The sequence below is a fragment of the Danio rerio genome, chromosome 8 (genome assembly GCF_049306965.1).
Source record: "Danio rerio strain Tuebingen ecotype United States chromosome 8, GRCz12tu, whole genome shotgun sequence".
Taxonomy (NCBI): Eukaryota; Metazoa; Chordata; class Actinopteri; order Cypriniformes; family Danionidae; genus Danio; species Danio rerio.
This window is the reverse complement of record NC_133183.1, coordinates 48,058,485-48,079,272: the sequence shown is the minus strand read 5'-3', so window position 1 is coordinate 48,079,272 and position 20,788 is coordinate 48,058,485. Positions and strand designations below refer to the sequence as shown.

Here is a 20,788-nt window from a genome sequence, read left to right as displayed (position 1 = left end):
AACAAAAATATTTTTTGTTTCTTTGTTCAGCACTACCTACTGCGTCACTGCGTTGCATGTATGGATATAATCTAGGTAAAAGTAAAGAAATGTTGGTCAAATTATTAAATATATATATATATATATATATATATATATATATATATATATATATATATATATATATATATATATATATATATATATATATATATATATATATAAATATTCCAGTTCCATATCTCAATATGCAACACAATCTCAAGGCAATTCTAAACTTCGTACGACTTCGAATTCGTACGACTTTATTTGTGCAATTTAGTACGATTTGCTCATCCCCCAATGATGGTTGGGTTTAGGGGTGGGGTCAGGTGCCATGCCTCCTTTTTAAAAATCGTACAATTTTGTACGACTGAACTAGTACGAATTCGTATGAATTAGCCACTAAACTGGCAAAACGTAAAATACTTAGGTTTTCTTGTGAGATCAGGCTGCAGTATACCAATTATTGCCCAATAACAGCAGTGTCACAGCATAGTAATTTGCAGTTTATTTACATGTGAAATAATTGACTCTGTATTTCCAAATGTATTTTTTATTTCATTTTTTTTTCAGAGAGGGTCCAGCTTCAAACAAGAAACATGAAAACTTTCCAATAATAACAGCCATCCAGTTTACTTCATAAAAAGTGTTATATTAGTGTTGCTATTATTATTATTTTACCAGTACCAGATCTTCAGTTAATTGAAGTATATTCATATTCCAATTGTTATAAGAACCTCTAAAATAGATTAATTGAACTGTGTTATGGATAAACACTTGGTAAAAGCAATGCAACCGCATGGACATAAAGGGGCTTCAATTCACATTTCAAATCATCTTACTGAAGATAATACATTAAATCATGACAGTAACACATGCACACGTACACACACTCCCACACCCACACACACACTAGAAGCATCATTCACATTGTTTTCTGTCACAAAAAAAAAAAAAAAACCTGAACAAAATAAAACACAAAGTTCAAGTTCATCAAATTCAGAAAACAAAAAGATGAAAAAAAAAACCAACAAAAGCAAATTTTTGGACAAAGAATATCATGCGCTTGCGTTTTTGAGTGTAAAAAACTCTCTTATCACGCCGACAGACCTCATAAGATCCAAAAGACATTATTTACAATATTTTACACAATCAAAGTCAAATCTAAGTCTGAGAAATATGTTCTCCTTATAATTACTACTATTTCCATGATCTGTGTAATAAATCCAGTTGCGAAACTAACAAAATATACATTTTGACACACTATATCCTTCAGTAGAAAATGTACCAAACGCATCTGAAAGTGATTTTAGTTTTTTTTTCAAATCTGCTACAAAGAGATTTGACACAGATTATTGCTCTTATGAAAATATTAAACCGAAAATTTTAAACTACAAACCTACATATACATAAAGTCATCAACAAGACAAGAAATAAGAGATAAAATAAAACTAAGACAAAAAATACACTTGTTAGTGTTTTAAACTGAGAGACAAACTAGTTATTTACAGGTTTAGCTCTAGTTTAGTGGAGCAAGAGGTTAGTTTAAAGACTGATATGACAGTAATTCCAAAAATAATAAACGTCATGTCATATTAATAGTGTTGCAGCCATTGTTTCGTCAGTTTAGGGCTGATTTGTCTCTTTAAAGACTGAGAGCTTGATAAAATAACAATAAAACCCTGCAGCACATTGAGTGCATCCATTGTATTCGATTGAGATCACCATTTTACTTCAAATCATTCTTCATCAATCTTTCCTTCAGATGTGGGGAAGACGTCCGGGCGATTGATACTATACTGCTGTACCTGTCACTTGTTTCAATGGTAGCCATTAGTAAATGCTGTAGCAATCAGAGGACCCTGTACATGGATAAAGAAAACAGGCTCTAATGAAGTGAAAAGGAAACCACAGGGGAAAACATGCTTCATTTACTTGATTTAAGATTAATTTGACCAGTTTTGTGACTAATTGTAAAAGTAAATAAATAGTTTTTAAATATTATGAATACAAACACTTAAAACAATTTTTATAATTAATAATTTATAACTAATATTGTTTTACAGAAAGTTAAAATAAGTTTATTTTATAAAATAAAAATTAACTTTTTTTAAATTAATATATGTGATAATAAATTAATAAATATTAATAATTAAAAATAATAAATAATTGTAAAAATGTATATAAAAGTATCTGTGCATATATACACATACAACTGTTCTGTCAGGTTCTCGAATTTGATTGGCTGATAGCCGTGAGATAGAGTGACAGCAGATTAATAAATTCACTAATGTTTGACAAATATTGCAGCTGCTGGACAACAATGTACTTTTGAGGCTTTTTTAAATGTAGTTGTTTAGATTGAAACAATGCTGTTTATTTCTAAAGATAGTGCCTATTTTGAATATTTATAATTTCTGAGATTTCTGAGGCCTCCATCAGCCTGTCATTGAGCAGAGTAAAGATGGTAGACATTGTCTATCTACAGAGACCACATGATAAGCCCTTAGAGGCGAAAATATCTGTGCAATTTTAAACTACAGCTTAACAAAACATTATAAAATTGGTGGGTGACATTCTAAGTGAATCTTATTATTTTTTTGTATGTTTTAGTGTTAAATTTATCCCATAGTAATTGTAGCGGATTGTGTCTCAGATGGGACTCACATATCAGAAATGTATGTATTTTGTGTTGGCCACTTGTGTTTGTTTCTAACGAGGCTACTGCAGATGTGAATGAATTGCGGAAGAAAGTAGTCCCTTATACAAAAGGATTTTTTTAGACTCTTCGTGTTTGATTTTATTTTAAATATATACGATTATGCCACCAAACTGTTGTATAAACACAATATAACACACGTTGCAGTGCGATATGGCTTTATATTGTCACTGGTGGGACACTAAAGCACCCGGCCGCATGCCTCCCACCAGTGCCAATATACAGCTACTTGCAATCTAGATAATTGTTTTCCATATTGAACGATAACGTATTAATATTTGGATATAGTTGTTATTGTTTCCAGATTTAAAAGAGTAATCCCAACAATGACTGCAGCCACAAAAATTAGAAGGTCTATTAAATGGCATAGAATATTTTTGGCCGATAAATTTTTGGTGGCTGAAAATTCGGTACATCTCTAATATCAACACACTTTTAGATTTCCTTTATTGCACATATCTGCTGTGTGAATGGCTCTCAGATCAATATAGAATAAAAGTTCCAGAGGTTATTACTGTTATTGACATACATTTTATCACAATTTGACATAATACTGTTTATCGGCCCAGCCCTAATTTATATAATGATTATAAATCCAAAATTGTATAAAATAATAAATATTATTATTGTTTCTTGGAAAAATATATAGTTGATCTTTTTGAAATGACAAAGTTCATTCAAGTTGTAAAACGCAATGTGCCACATTAAAGTAAATAATTACATTCAAATGTCAATTTTTATAGTTCAAGACATTGAAAAAAGTAAAAAAAAATATTTAAACCCATTTTTTAACGATTTACTAAAAGAATGTAAAAATACATATTAAAAATGTATAAATATGCCATGCAAACATTAATTTGTGTTTAATATAGGTTATATACTTTTTTTAATATAATATTTTATTATATTGTAAACAATTGCATACTTTATAAAATAACTGAATAAGTAACAAATCATGATATTAGAAGTTTTATAGTTTGATTTCAGTAATTATTGTGTTTCAATAAGCTGTCAAGGTAACATTCAGAGTTTTCAATTGACAGTTGTTTACATGTAGGCTGGTTTTCATCAATTGTCTGATTTCAGAGACTGAAAATGATTTGTAATTGTGGTAGTTGACACTAACAGTGCTGTATGTGATTGACTCACCCCGAGGCTGTGGCTGAATCCAGTACTGGGAGCAGGACTCGCGGCACTGAGGTAGCTGCTCACAGCCGATTCCTGATTGGCCGTCCCATATAGATCTGCCATCGGCCCAGGGCTGCTGGTACCTAAAAACCCCGCTGAGCGAGAAGGAGTTGAGCCTACAAATGAATCAACATGAAATCCCACAACATCTCAGTCACAGAGCATCTACATTATATAGGCCAGCACAAGTGTGAACGCTCGTTTCCTGAGTCTGGGTCTTGTGTAGGATGCATAAGAACTGAAATCTGTCGTACCTCTGACCACAGCTGCTGCTGCTGCGGCTGCCGCCATGGGGTTGTAAGCCGTTAGTGGAATGGCTAGAAAAACATCCGTGCAGAACCAGCAAACCAACAGGAAAGAGAAAGCAATCAGTATCAACAAACGCTGGGTTCAGAGCAATGGGAGAAAAGCGCTTGGGTCACACAGCATCAAACGATGGCTTGATAATGTGTGGTGAAACAGCAATGCAGGATTTCCTGGGCGGCGATGTTAAGTTATAATCTTACACCTCACAAACCAACATGTGTGTTAAAAGGCTGCAACAAACAGCAGACTTGATAACCAATGATTTTTCAAACTCTGTAGTTAATTACTCACCCTCATGGTTCATTTTGATCTTTATTCATCTTCAGAACACAAATTAGGAAATTTAAGATGAGCTCTCTTATTATAGATAGCTAGAGTCCAAAGTTGTTCAAAGTACAGAAAAGAAACCAAAAACATTCCATGTGACTTTAGTGGTTCAAATGTAATCATATCAAGCTCCATTTGTAATTTTGTGTGCTAAATTAAACAAAAAAGTGCTTAGTTTGACAATTTCCCCCTGCGTTAGGTCAGGGTGTGTGTTTAATACGGGAAATACAATGTTTGTGTGTAGCACTGCTAACTCTAATGCCATTATGTCACATTATTCATAGGATGGGCAACTTGGCTTGATGTGACCTATAGGGCTGAACAAAATATAATTTGAGCATCGAAATCGCAATGTGTGTATCTGCAATAACCATATCACTGAATTAGATTTTTTTTATTAAAGATAAAGATATTATTAAATATATGTTTTTTTTATTATTTATAAAATAATGACCATGTTATTTTACATTTGATTATTCAATTGATGGACTTAAATACTGCTAGAGTCCACAGAAAACCATGCAGCACCATTTATTTATGTATTTTTTGCTTGTAATTGATTGAATTCAAATACAATTATCTGTGTTCCGAAGATGAACGAAGGTCTCAGGGGATTGAAACCATACAACGGTGAGTATTTAAAAAACATCATTTTAATTTTTGGGTTAACTAATCCTTTAATCTGTAAACTTAAACGTGAGTTATAAAAGTTCAAAGTAATAAATAAAACAATGAAATCTTTTCACCTTTTGTAAATATACATTACTATTGCAGCTGAATAATAGAAATAATGCAACTCAATTCACTCTTTAAAATATGCTCAATTAAGTGTGTGGGTGCTTATAATAAGTTATTACTTATAAACAATAAGTAATTAATTAATGAATGCTAAAAGTATATTGTGCCACTTATGAATGCATGCAATTTGAGTTGAATTTTGATTTATTACATTTACTGTACTATGTTGTTACTGTTATGTAACCCTACTTTCATTCTTCACATCGCATTCATACTTTCACTTTAATTCATAAAATGTGTGTTTGAGAACAGACCAGCTTTTGATTTGAAGCAGTGCATACAAGTTAGATATTTTAGAAATTGTAGATGCTGCTGAGACTGTGCCTGTAACTGTTTCTGTTCTCCCTTCAAACTATCCATATTGAAATTGCATATTGAAAATTTGCCTAATAAAAAGAAAAAAGTTAGCCATTTTCATATCACCTTCCTATCCAGTCTTTTTAGTTTTTCTAGCAATGACTAAAACATTGTATTTCTAACACTTCTCATGATTATTTGCCTCTTCATAATGAATGGAAACTGTCGATGTAAAAAACAATTCTAGAACCTTGATCAGTGTGTCTCAACCATGTTCCTGGAAGACCACCAGCACTGCATGTATTGGATGTCTCCTTTGTCAGAGCCATTACAGGTCTCTTAGTCTCTGCTAATGAGTTAATGATCTGAATCAGGTGTGTTTGGTTAAGGAGACAGGGAAAATGTGCAGAGTTGGTGGTCCTCCATGAGCCCACTGACCTAAGGAATCCCACTGACCTAAAGAATAACTACTGGTATATACAGGGTTCAAACAGTCATGGAAAACCTGGAAAAGTCATGGCATTTGGAAAAACTGAAAAAGCCACAAGGTTTTGGAAAAGTCAAGGAAATTACATAAGTCATTTAGCAGACCAAAGCATCCAAAGCAACTTGGATGCGGTCACACTAGAGCTTGTGCTTGCGAAATTCTGTCATATGGTGCTGTGAAAAAGGGTGGTATTAAACAATATGATTAGACGTTTATAAACATGAAAGATTGCTCCATATTTTACATTTGTTATTTTAAATGATCTTCTACTGGTCTAACACAATCACTTACTGTAAAAAATAGAGGGTTCCACAAAATTCATTCATGTTGTCCCAACACAAATTGACTAAGTTAACTTAACACTTTTGACAAATTTATGTGGATTGAACAAAAAAAAGCTCATTTGAAATAAGTAGTTTGAATGAGTAAAAAAAAATTTTTTTTGAGTGCAGGATGTAATTTCGCAGGTAAGAATTCACCAATTTCGAACTTTCAAATGTAAGTCTATGGAGCAAAAAGAGCAATGTTTTACCTATTATTGCTAGTTTAACAAAACATTATCTAAAATTAGTTTGTCAAATATCTGTATACTGGAATGTAGGTTAGTTGTTTTTACTTCTTTTCTTGGCCAAAAACATGGTCTCACATATTAGCACTGTGTAAGAATCATCTATCTTACATAGATATTAAAAAATAAATTGAAACTAAAGAGATTGTTGCATGTTTTATGAGATGCTGTAATAAATTAAAACATTCATTGTTTTTCTTATAATTTACCACGTGTACGTAGACATTACATGAAACATTAGGTCATAAAAATTGACTTGAAAGACCTAGAAAAGTCATGGATTTTTTGTAGTAAAAATGTGTATTAACCCTGTATATAGAAAACACATCTAAATCCTTTCATTTGGCCTTGTGGGATAGTATTGTCTATTGAATGCATCCATGTACTTTTCTTTACTCCTTTACACTGAATTCTGGCATACTTCTATTTTCATATACTGCTTTAACACTATATACCAAGGAAGTATGCGATTTCAGATACAGCCGTTCTCAGACACACCATCATGTTTACTGGACTGCATTTACAATCTACCACTAAATCGCCCCCACTAGTCAAACCATGCTACTTCAACCCCATATGAAATCAAAAGTTCATTTAACAACATATAACTTTTTTTGCTGTTGTCAGTAATGTGAACTAGTATTTGCAGTGTGCTGTAACAGTTAGCACATGTGTCCTGTTGAGTAGCTGCTTGTAAAGCTCATGGAGAAACTGACCTGTGAGTTCAGGGGGGTGGGGTGATGTCAGAAGGGGGGTCCTCTCTAAGTGGAATTCTAGAATAAAGACAAACACAGAAAGCGGTTTAAACAAACACACAAGTGCTGTTCACACTACACACAGACACAGACACGCACTATAGGGCCTACAACAGCAATACTAAGCAAAGACTAGGGTTCAAGTGCACGTAGAAAAAACAAAAGTCCATCTGAGGTTTACAAGCAGCCCAGAGTCTCTTGTCTAAATGACTGATTTAAATACAGATGCAAAGTTGACAAGTTTGACAATATATTTTATTGTTATCAGTTTGTTTTGGAGATATTCATACTTTTATTTAACAAGGTTTCATTAAATTAATCAGAAGTGACAGTAATGGCAATCTGAAAAAATATTTGATTTCCTGTTAATTAAAGAATCTCTAAAAAATCAGTTTTCACAAAAATATGCAGCAGCACAACTTTTTTCAATGTTGTAATAATAATCAGAGCATAAAACTGTTAAATCACAACGGTTTCTTAAAGATCTTTTGACAATAATAATAGCCATAATAATGCTTTTTCATTAAATAAATGCAGCCAGCATAAACACAATTTTGAAGTTACAATAGTGATTTTCTATGCATACAGTAGGAAGTATAAATGTTTGTAAAGTGTCTACAATAAAATTAAATGAAAAAACTGTCAAGCCTGGCAATTTACAGTATAGTGGAAAAAATAAACATTTAAAATGACAGTGAATCAGTATTTTAGAGTTGTTAAAAATAATTATTGAGAATAAGAAGATTTGTTTATTTATTTAGCCATTTCAGTGTCTGCCTTCTGTCAATCAAATGTATAACCATAATTATTTTGTTATTCATAATTATGTAATGCTTTTATTGTTTTTGATGCTGGAAAATCACTTTAAATTTTAACTTTAAATTCCTTTTTGTGGATATACTGTAGATATATTTAGACATCGCTTTAGTTATGTTGCTTAATGCTGGCTTGGATTTGACAATCCACAACATATATGCTCCATTGTGTATTATTTGCAATTATAACAATCTCCTAGTTTTAAAAACTGACTTTTGATCATACGCTTAAGTATCTGCAAAAGAAAGAGTTAATGAACACATAAAATAATGTGTGAAAAGGTGTTATAGAGATACACTGATACAGTAATACAGACTGATGCAGATACTCAATCTTACCGGGGAACTGATATGTGTATCCTGGTGTGAGACTAGTGTAACTGCGGCCGGCATATGTTGTTGCCTGGAACCCTGGATACCCTGAAAAAAAAAAAAACATATAAAAAATATCTAAAGTTATTCAGAATAAAGCTGCGAACACACTGGACATATCTCCCTATAGACTTCCATCCATACGCACGCGAATGTGTCAGACCGGAAACGCAAGTTGTGCGACAAGTTTTACAGTTAGCTGCGTTGGAAAGTTCAAGCTTGGTGAACTCTGAGATGCGAAATCGCATCACATGATTGCGTGAGATCAATCAAAGACCAAATCATGACCTCTCTGGACAGAAATTTAAAATATGGATCATCTTATTTAACCCCGCCCCTTTTCGCAGTGCAGTACCCTTTTCGCAAGCTCAAACTCGTAATTTATTTAAACTTTAAATAAATATCAGTAAACATAATAGCCTATAGATTAGGCTCATGACGAAATCTAAATTTCTTGTAGCGATTAAGTGCTGAAGCTTTTTATCACGATTTACGTTATTATTACAATAAGATGAAAAAAGTTACTTTAACAGGTATATTTGCAAATATACTTGGTGTGTTATTAGTGTAACTGCATTTAATAAAATTATTTTAAATTTGTAATTAGATTACGACTTTTTAACAAGTCAAGCATTATCTAAGAAATTAACATCACCTAAGATTAATAAAACCATTTGTTGTTTTCATCATTAGTTTAGGTAAATTAACTGTTATTGAAGCATGATTGCACAGAGTTAAAGTATAAAACCCAATATATATTTTTTTTCAAGTAATATTTCATCATGTAGTAGGTCAGATTAACACCTGGAAGTGTTCATGTTTGAATTATTAAGCTAACTAATTAAGTCTCCAAGCATTTGGCACTATTATGTACACCACTGCAACTACAGGGTGAATATCCTTAAAAAATACTGGGTACTTAAAATGTGCGAATAATTATTTATTATTATTCAAAATTTTAGAGTGCATAAGTAAATTCACAGTAATTTTAATATCAATATTCTGTATCTTTATTAATCATTCATTCATTTTCCTTTCGGCTTAGTACCTTTCTGGGGTCGCTACAGTGGAATGAATCGCCAATTTATCAAGCATTTGTTTCACGCAGCGGATGCCCTTCCAGCTGCAACCCATCTCTGGGAAACACACCATACACACTCATTCACACTCATACACTATGGACAATTTAGCTTACCCAATTCACCTGTATCACATGTTTTTGGACTGTGGGGGAGACCGGAGCACCCGGGGGAAACCCACGCGAATGCAGGGAGAACATGCAAATTCCACACAGAAATGCCAACTGACCCAACCGAGGCTCAAACCAGCGACCTTCTTGCTCTAAGGCAACAGCTCTACCTACTGCGCCACTGCGTCGCCCTTCATTAATCATGAAATACTGAATTTTTGAATATCGGTATGAAGTTTGTGGCCTATAGACTACACTTTTCAATCTTAACAGCAGAGGGCAGAAGAGTCCACACATTGTTTTGCTTTACTTAAGTGATAGTCAATCCGAATCCGAGTGCTCTCCCTCATGTGGTTCATCTAAACCAGGGTTGCCCAAACTAAGTTCTGGAGGGCCAGTGTCCTGCAAAGTTTAGTTCCAACCCCAATAAGACACACCTGAACCAGCTAATCAAGCTCTTTCTAGGTATACTTGAGACTTCCAGGCAGGTGTGTTGATGGAAGTTGGAGCTGAAATATACAGGAAACTCCAGGACCCAGTTTGGGTTACTTGATCTGTTTTCTGTTGAACCAAAAAGAAGATAATCCAAAGACTGTAGAAAACTGAGCGATCCATACGTAATAGGAAAACAAAAAGATACTATAGAATCAATGGCTACCTATTTTCAACATTCTTCACAATATTTTCTTTTGAGAAAGTAATTGAAAGTTTTAACAAGTTGTTGATGAGTCAGCAGTGATAGAATTTTCTTTTTTTTTTCATTTTGAACTATTTATTTACTTATTCTCGTAATCAGCTATTAAAAAGTTAGTTCACCCAAAATTTACTCATAGTCATGTCAATACAAACCCATATTAATTAATTTTGTACACATTATTATATATTTTTCATGGAATCTGAGACGTTTCTGCCTTTGCAAACATTCATAAAGAGATAAAACTTCTTGGTTCCAACAGGGCTGCAAGACAATGGTAACACTTGACAGTTTCTGCAGTTTAAAGATAACAATGCATCAAAACACACCACAATTGCTCAGGGTCATTTACGGCCATGATTTTTTGGCACTATATGCTTGAATATTTCTATGTAGAGCCAAATCTTCTTCAAACGAGTCACAAGAAGTATAGATGACTCTGTAATTTTAACAACAGTAGCAAAAAAAACATTGAATAGCAAAACACTGGTACTCATGCTAAAAACTTGATGAGTACAATGACACATATATAACTGACTGTCCAAATAAAATTAAAATAAAACTATAAATAAAGTTTGTGACAGGATTTGTAACAACAGTTTGTATTCCCGACATTTAGAGCATTTCAGAATTAACAATGTGAATGGGAGCAGCTACACTGTAAAAAAGCTGTTCCACACAATTCCTTCATGTTGTCTCAACCCAAATCAATTACATTTACTTAATTTTTTTATGCTCAATCCTCTTAAATGAGTAAAAATGATTAGGTTATCCACCCAAAAAATAAAAATTGTGTTGTTTCAACTCATTTTAAATTAGTAGTAAATGTTATTTTTAGTGTAGATGAAAAAACAACTTCATCTCATAAATAGTTTAACTTTGCTCATGATTATACTAGCAGGGTTTTCATTCTAACATGACACAAATTTTTTAATGTTTGCAAAAAAAAAAAAAAGAAAAGAAAAAAGTTGCTAAAGTTGTCTATAGTTGTTAGAGCTGCCGACTGTAGTATTGGTATTCTAGCAACCAACAATAAACAAGGCAAGCATGAAGGAAAGAGCTGATTAGTAAAATGGGTGCAGGGTTCAATGCTAAGGATTTTTTGATACAGGCCCGAATACATATTTTAAATAATGTGTCAAAAATAACATTTGTACATATTCAAACAATTTAAAAAAAATGTATAATGAGCAAAATTTAAAGTGTTATGCAAACAAAAATAACAGTATGAAAAAAAATGTGCAGGTATTTTATTGCAAAACAAAAAGATGGCTGACTTGCCAAATGGCAAACTGTGCAAAACATCACTTTTTTTGTCATGTTGTACCCATGTATGCTTCTAGACATTAGAAACAGATGTTTTCTTTAAGCCTCATAATTTGATGTTGCCTTCATTTTGCCATCTCTTCGCTGTACTGGTTGTCATCAGGTTATGGAAAAAAATAACATGCTCATAACATCCAATCCAATAAGAGAATTCGAAAAGCAATACAGTGCTTACGACTTCACAGAGAAATAGTCACAGGCAGATTAAACTTTAGTGACAAAGCAGCAACGGCCCAATCGGGCCTGTCACTTTCCTGGGTGACACTTTCCTGGGTAAATAAATAAAGAGGCTATATATTGAGAAAGAAAATGTAATACGTGTTATTTATTAGGAATTGAAATAGAAATCTTTCTTTAATAATATTAATAATAATAATGATGATGATGATTAATATTATTATTATTATTATTATTAAGTAGGATATTGTTTTTTTTTTTTTTTTTTTTGAAAAGTCTTCTTTTAAAATTTGACACATGTAAACCACTGCAGAAATGTTCTAACCAACAGGCCCATGTCATATACAGTACAGATACTTAATAAATAACCTACTTTAAATTAAAAGCAATAACGTATACTATGTTTTCTGTTTGCACAAGCTTTGGAAATGTAACAAAAATTCCACTTTTAAATAATAGGTCACCTATAGCTTTTGTCATGAGCCATGGCTGTGTTCAAAATGACATTAATGTTTTTAATGTGCACTGTGAAGGGAGCGCAACTGTGCATGAAGATCATAAAGATCGCTAAAACTAAACTGTAAAAATACTTTGAAAGCAAATTACACCTAAGAGAGGGTTAAATTCAATGCTTTTTTTATCATTCATCACATCAGTTTAAATGCATATCCATCTCCTGTTATTCACATTAACCCTTTTTCGGGGTTTCCAAAAACCCCTTTAGTGAGCGTAAAAACTTTTTTCAATGAATTAAGAGATTTATTTTCTAAATGTGGGGTATTTATATAACCTGTAATACTTCAAAATGTTTATTACAGTTTGATGGATGTGCAGCTAGTGTCTGATAATTATGTAGGCTCCTTTCAGTAGATAAGCCTGCTTATTTGAAACTGAATAAATAAAATAGTAAGACTAAAATGAACCTGAATGCAACATTGTTTCTTAGTCATGTCCTTAATTAATCTCGAAATGTACAAATAATAATAGCCTGATAAACTTCTGCACTTAACATTTAGTAATCCTATTCAATTTTACTCAACTGATGAAGCATTTAGCTTTTTTTTTCCTAAGACACCACTGCTTTGGTATTTAAGGTATTAACCTCTGCTGGGATGGAAATATGGCCTCTTGAGACTTTAATTAAATAACCCTGGTTTATGAAGTCTTCTGAAGACTTGGATTTCACCACATGATTTATATGATTTATTTTATGATCTCTTTGAGAATGTTTTGAACAGATATCTCTCAGAACTTATTAAAAATATCTTCATTTGAGATCCAAAGAAGTGCAATCTAAGTCTGATGGATATGACTCAACATGAGAATGAAAAAATTCATTTCCGGCGAATGAACTCTTCAAGATCTACGCTCTTACCCAGCATTCCTATGCCCAGCATGAAGGCGTCCATCCCATAAGGCATGACACGAGCCCGACCTCTGGAAGAGCCCGTTGGTGACATCACTTCCTTGGGCTGGGCCTTCTTACACTCCACCTGTGATTAAAGAAGCAGATCAGCCAGTCGTTATTATAATAGTCCATCTGAAGCAAACAGTGTGTGAGAATCCTGATCTTACCATTTTGTTGTTGATTTCGTGGAAGTGGATCTCACAGACTTTCTCCACAACATCTTCGTTCTCAAAGGTCACAAAGCCAAACCCTGAGGGAAGAAAGAGTCCAGACACTCAGACCGCAGTTTACATTTTGGATTTCCACTTCAGCTGTCATTATAAACAGTGTCTACAGTTCATATACTTCAGGTCAAACTCGGCTGAGAAGTTCAGATGAAACTGCCAATGTAAAACCATTGAACAATACTTCCATTTTCACTTCAAGAAATACCAGAATGAGTCACTAAGAAGTTCTATAATCTCACCATGATTTTGTAGACATGTCATGACTGTGCTGTTGCACTTACTTGTATAATTATATTTAATTGTTTAACAGAGCAACTCACAAATGGAGCACAATAGAACAAAAAATCAAATCGATAAAATGCGATTGCTATGAGTCCTATATAGTTTAATGAATATCTATCAACCTTGGTGTTTTTTCACAAGATTCTTATGCATTTTGCCACTCTATCATCCAGGTTTAAATACAGTTAGGTTCATAAATATTGGGACATCGACACAATTCTAACATTTTTGGTTCTATACACCAACACCACGGATTTGAAATGAAACTAACAAGATGTGCTTTAATGGCAGACTGTCAGCTTTAAGACTTTAAGTTCCAGACTTCAGGCTGTAATTGACTGCAAAGGGTTTGCAACCAAGTATTAAAAAGTGAAAGTTTGATTTATGATTATTATTCTGTCCTATTACTTTTGGTCCCTTCACAAGTGGAAGGCACATATGCAAATTTTTGTAATTCCTACAGCATTCACCTGATATGAATGTAAATACTCTCAAATGAAAGCTGACAGTCTGCAGTTAAAGCACATTTTGCTTTGTTTCATTTCAAATACATTATGTTTGTGTATAGAGCCAACCATGGTAAAATTGTCCCAATATTTATATACCTAACTGTATTTTCCAGTATTTAAACTGTTTTTACAAATGTTTTTATTCCCCTTGCCTTAGTTCTAAATCCTAATGTTGACAGGTGGTTTAAAGAGAGTCTGACACTGGAATAGGTGCAGCGACATGCTATGTTACGTCTTTAAAATTCCTAATAATTTTTTATGTTCAAATTCCTACCATAACAGAAAGCGCCATCTACAGTTTTATAATAAATGCCAATGTGATTGCTAATCAAATGTGCACATCTTGTTTATATATTTATTTATACAACACTTCTGTCTGGTTCTTGAATCTGATAGGTTGATAGCTGTGCGATATTCTGCAAATAACAGCACTCGCACCACTTCTTAACCTTTCTCCCTTGTGTATTACTCCACCCACATACAGCGACAAACAGAGGACACTCTACAGTTTGACAAATATTGCTGCTGTTGGACAACAATGTACTTTTGAGGCTTTTTTAGATGAGATTGTAGTTGTTTAGATTGTAACTATGCCGTTTAATTCTAAGAACAGTGCCTATTTAAAATATTAACAATTTGGGAGGGACAGCATGTCGGCAGCCATTTGCCTGTCATTGAGCAGAGCAAAGACAGTTGATGTTGTCCATCCACAGGATGGGGAAAGAGACCACATAATAAGCCCTTGAAAGAGAAGAACAGCGTAATTTCTAACTACAGCTGATCAAATAATTATTAAACAGGTCGATTACATTCTAAGTCAATCTCTTTCTTAGTAGCTGTAGTGGATTGAGCGTGAGATGGGACTCATGAGATGGGAGTGTGAAATGGGATGTATTTTGTGTTGGCCCCTCTTTGTATAACCCTGAGTTACTTTTTGGTTGGCCTACTGTTTGTTTCTAATGCGTCTCCTGTTTTTTTTATTACTGCAGACTAGTTCAGTAAAAAGAAAGAAAAAGGAAATACCCGCCTGTGTTTATCAGTTTTCCTTATCACAAACACAACAGTAATCTGGTAGTGTTTGTGCTGCTTTGGCTTTTTCGGGGTTAATTATTGTGATATCACAATTGCAACAGAGAATATCTGGGAAATCTCTGTAGACTGGTGGCATTTCATACTGTTCAGCTTCATAATCTTAAAATGTGAGCAAGATCAACTGTTTTGTTATCACTTTTGACATTATGCAGGAGAATCAGTCAAATACTAGCTCTAAAGTGACGTTGGTGAAGAAGCAATGGTTTCTGCTGTTCTGACGTCAGCTGCAGATGTGATGACGGGCAGAAGAAAGTAGTTCCACATAAAAAAGGATTTTCAGACTCTCACGTTAGATTTTCTTTTTTTTTATAAAGGAAGTGAACTGTTGTATAAACATAATAGCACACTTGTAGCAGTGCGATATGGCTGTATATCGTCACTAATGGGACACTAACGCACGCCTCCCACCAGTGCCGATATACAACCATAGCGCACTGGTACTCATGTGATATTGCTCATTTATAAAATAACAGGATAGAATAAAAATAGATAAAACAGATAAATAATCGTGAGGCAAATGTGAGGTCATAAGTCTGAAACCACTTAATAAAGTAAATAAAATTGTCATTGCTGGTTTTATGTTTTTTTTTTATTATAATTTTCTGCTGTTTACCAAGCTTGCATGTAATTAATCAAAAATAAAGTTCAGTTTTTAAATTATTATTGCAAAATAACTTTTCTGGTTTAAAACATCTTAAAATATATAATTTATTTCAGATATCATTAGTTTGGTAATAAACGGTAAATGCAGGAATTCTAAAGATAATTTCAATCACTTTTTAAGTCTGTTTTAAATACCTTCTCTGAGTATTTTAAAACCTCAATGCCATTTCATGTTCTAATCAGTATAAAACCTTTAACTTAATAAACAGTTGTTAATAAACCACAAGGATCAATGGAGCACAATAATGCAACAAAACTCAGATAAGCTCTGAAGAAACAAAGCTTGAAAGACTAAATTATGCGGTTTTTATGTACCCCAAACCAAATTGCTTGAATCAAGGAAAATAAACATATGAAGAGTTCTTCTGCCAAAAATGAGCTAATGACACTGAGTGAACGCTTTAGGCATGTAGTACACCATCAACAAATAGATTTGCTCCAAATCATCTAAATCGCAGCGTCAGCACATTCAGAAATAACAGTTTGCTGGTAAAAGCCTCTACATGCCACTTGCCTTTGACAGTAAAAGCCGCTATATCTCCAGAAACAATCAGAAGACGGCTTTTGATTTTGATTTTAAAAGATGGAGTTTGATGAATTGGATGAGCCTGTCCGACAGTCAGTGAATGGCAAATGAAAACGTCCCTTACCTTAAAACTCATTGCATTATAAGAAAATAAAACAATGTACAGTCGGAAGAGTAAGTTGCTTGCATTCATAATGCTTTTTTTTGCGCAATGATGCTACTTTAGTCTGATTTACTATTCAATAAACAGCAACTCCATTTCACGAAAAACAGAGGTAAGATACTGTTCTTTTATCCCGCATTGATGCCATGAGGATAAAGAGGAGATGAAAAAGAGACAACGACTGATAGTATGGTGGGAATGAATGAATGAATGACAGCTAAAAGTGTCTGACAGACACTCCCTTTTTGCCCAGTAGACCTTTTTTAAAAGATAAATATAATGTATAAACTTTAAATTATTTTTATTACTTCATATTACCTATAGGTATGATAAGCTTTTTATATTAGACTTTTTATATTAATGGACAATGCAGAGAAACTGATGTTTCGCAATGGTTTTACACTACATTATTTGAATCTAACAAGCTTTGTTTACAATGTTTGCAATGTTTACATTGCTCTACTTATAATAAATCTAAATCCCAAATATCTGAAATGACAACAGATTGTTAAGATTTAATCAATGTCAATTTTAATGTTATTGATTAATGAACTTTACAGATTTTATTAATTAATTTTCCCTCTGCTTTGTCCCTGGTTTATCAGGGGTTACCACAGCGGAATGAACTGCCACATACTTGACAGATTTATTTATTTTAATTTTAGGTGTTTTATGTCTGGTAAAATAATTTCTAATTGCATTGTAAGTGATCTTCAACTGATTACACTGTCTTGTCTCAGTAGTTGAATTTAGAGGTTTTTGCAAAAAAAGCACAAGTGGATTTAAATGGTTGATGCAAAATAAAACAATTATCTTGTTAAAAACCAAAGAATTGTCTAAAGTGACATTTAAAAAAAAAGTATTTTATTTATTAGCTAATACTCTTATCATTAGCAATCAAATGAAACTTCTGAACCTATCAAGAGGAGCCTGATAGAAAATGCTCATTTACAAGAAAAGAGGTGGAATTAGAGGGTTTTGTATCTGAACTCTTCATACATTATGCTTTTTTGGAGTCAAACACTTTGGACAAACAAAATGTTTTTTAAAATGTTGTAAAAACCAGATTAAGACTTTTTAATACATTTTAAGGGCCTTAATTTTCTCATAATTGATTTATCAAATTTTAATACTTTAAGACCCTGCGGACACCCTGTAATTACTTTCATAAATTTTCTTTTGTTCTCTGTCTATGAATATAGAATGTATATGTATCCATGAATATAGAAAATATATTTTGGTGAGTTTAATCAAAACAGTTTTATTAATCAGTTATATTCATTAAAATAAGAGTGTGGTCACCTTATTTCTTTAGCAATAGAACGTTTAAATTCAAATGAGGTGTTGAAAAACAAAAATAAATAAAATTACAAACTACAAAATTAATTGTGTATATAAATTGATGTGTTTTTGCCCCTCTGTCTATATATAATCTCTCCATTCTGAGACTTTATACTTGTGAATGTGAGTGTCCTTACGATTTGCCCTTAATACTGTAATTATGCCGATTTACTGTGACCTATATTCTAATTGAAGCGTTTGAAGTCACCCACATGTCCACTTCAACTCTGTAAACACTGCAAGACTATCTCAACAAAAAGATGTGCTGCTAGAATTTCGCTCCAGAAACTGGTTTCTCTGTGGTCTACTCTGCTGTCTGTCTCTCCACGTGTCTCCTCTCCTCCATGTCTCCGCTGGGTTGAAAGCCATGCAAGCTGTCATAATCGATGAGCTCTTGAACCGGCAGGGGGAGGGAAGAGCGCTTAACGAAGGTTTTAGACTAAACCCTGATTAACGAACACACTAATTACTCAATCTCTCTCCTCACCTACCGCTTATCCTACAGAGTACAGGATGGAGGGCCATGGAGAAGAGATGGAGACAGATTGGACTAGGTTTAGGAAGGGAGGAAGGAAGAAACGAGCTAAAGAATGGCTAAAGAAACGAGCTAAAGAACTTTTTTAACCAACTGACGATAAAGGGTAACTTACCTCTGTGACGGTTGGTGGTTTTGTCAAACATGAGCATGGCATCATCTACCTGTAGAACAGAAACAGAGATTACGTACATTTGTTATTTGTTATCTAGCAATAGTTACAGTTTTGTACCCTATAAACTCCTAATAATCCCAAAATGACCTCCATTCAGTTCGTATTTATTATACATTTATTTATTTATTAATTCATTTTTGGTAGGAACTAGTTGGGAACATTTTCTAGAATTTTAACAGCCTAAAGGTAAATCTAAACCTGAATGTTCTGGTAAAGTTTTCTTTCGGTTAGTAGAGTGTTAGGTAAGGTAAGAAAAACAATATATTTACAATAAAAAAATTGTGATTAACCAACAGAGAATGTTTTTTTTTTTTAATTTCTGATGACCAAATATCAAATAATCACTTTTAAAAAATAGCTTTTCCATTTTTTCCAAAGAGTTATACCATTTTTTAAATGTATTCAGCAGATCTCTGGGTCTGTCGGGAGCACTTTTAGCTTAGCTTAGCATAAATCACTAAATCAGATTAGACCATTAGCATCTCACTCAAAAATGACAGGCATGGCAAGAAACTCTACTCTCATTCTATCCTAATAATCAATAAACTTTGCTGTTGTACCATGGCTGCAGGACATGCAATGAAACTATGCAGCGCCAGATCACCTGTTTGCTCAGGAAGCATGTGCCGTAACATCAATTCACCTGCTGCAGCCATGTTATTCCTAGCTATATTGGCCTGCAATGTAATAATAGCAACCTTTTCATTTATTGTTGGTCTTAGCACACAATATTACCACAGAAAAGTCAAGCTTTAAAAATATGAAAGGATCAAAAGACGCTTATGGTCTAAACTGCTTCAATTATCTATGCTAAGCTAAGCTAAAAGTGCTCAGAGATTTGGGGCATAAACATATCTTTTGGTAAATAATCAATAGGCTTTAGGCTTTATAATAATATAAACAAAACCTAATGAATTCTGAATTGTATATTATCCTTAAATTTGACATTTGCACAGTAAAAATATTTAAATCTTAAAAACTATGGGTAATAATATTGTTTTGCCTTTATATGATTTTTATTTTAGTTGTAATAGTGCTAGTAGCAAACAACTTCCATTTTATGATTTACCAACAGCCACAGTTTAGCCCAAAAATGTATTGTACCACAAATGAGCCTGAGGCGAGTAAATTATAAATCAATTATCCTTTTTAAGGTGAACTAAAGTCACATTAGTTTGACTGCCAACTACAATATCATAGTGTGTCTCTTAAAAGCGTGTGAAAGTGTGTTTGTCTTGCATTTTAGTGTGTATGTGTGTGCAAAAGTGCGTCACTGTGCGCATACTGACAGACAGCCTAAGCCTAAAGGTCAGAGGTGAAGGTCAAACTAAGAAGTTTTTTTGTAAGAGGGAGATGAAAAAAAAACTGTTTCATATTCAATCTAGAAAATGAAATACAAGTGGACAGCCTGACCAATCAACACTTTATGTGCACACACACTCACACTCACACTCTTTTGGTCAAGACACTCTTTTGGTGTGTTTTCCATGTTTCCTTTTACTCCTTTTTAAATGTATTCGCCTAAATCCATTAGCCTAGTAGTGTAATATTGTTTTATAGACCATTTTGAGGCATGTAAACAAAAAACAATGGTCCCAACATATTTCCCGTTTTACATTTTTCATTTCTATAGGTTCCGAGAATCCAAAAAAAAGCCACATATTGATAAATAATGTTATGGTAGCCAGTTTCTGATTAAATTGCCTCATTTTAAAGTAATGAAATAGTTTAATAACAAGCAGGAAATGTTCATGGGGTTCAGTGACATGACCACATTGAAATGATCTTTACAACTAGTTATTAATTGGTTGATATTGTGTCATGAATA

The 20,788-nt window shown here is 33.2% G+C and overlaps 1 protein-coding gene across 4 annotated transcripts in view; it reads right to left on the bottom strand.

Annotated features, from left to right (window-relative positions):
- Positions 1-558: 558 nt before the first annotated feature.
- The window catches only part of msi1b (musashi RNA binding protein 1b), a 41,064-nt gene continuing 20,834 nt past the window's right edge, over positions 559-20,788 (bottom strand). The window contains exons 7-14 of one of the 4 annotated variants that reach the window (XM_073909388.1): positions 18,901-18,949; positions 13,615-13,697; positions 13,415-13,532; positions 8,621-8,701; positions 7,428-7,484; positions 4,183-4,245; positions 3,890-4,044; positions 559-1,883 (exon numbers count right to left, since the gene is read on the bottom strand). In XM_073909388.1, the coding sequence (XP_073765489.1) occupies positions 1,842-1,883; positions 3,890-4,044; positions 4,183-4,245; positions 7,428-7,484; positions 8,621-8,701; positions 13,415-13,532; positions 13,615-13,697; positions 18,901-18,949 (648 nt within the window). In that variant the 3' untranslated portion in view covers positions 559-1,841. 4 annotated transcript variants of the gene reach the window in all.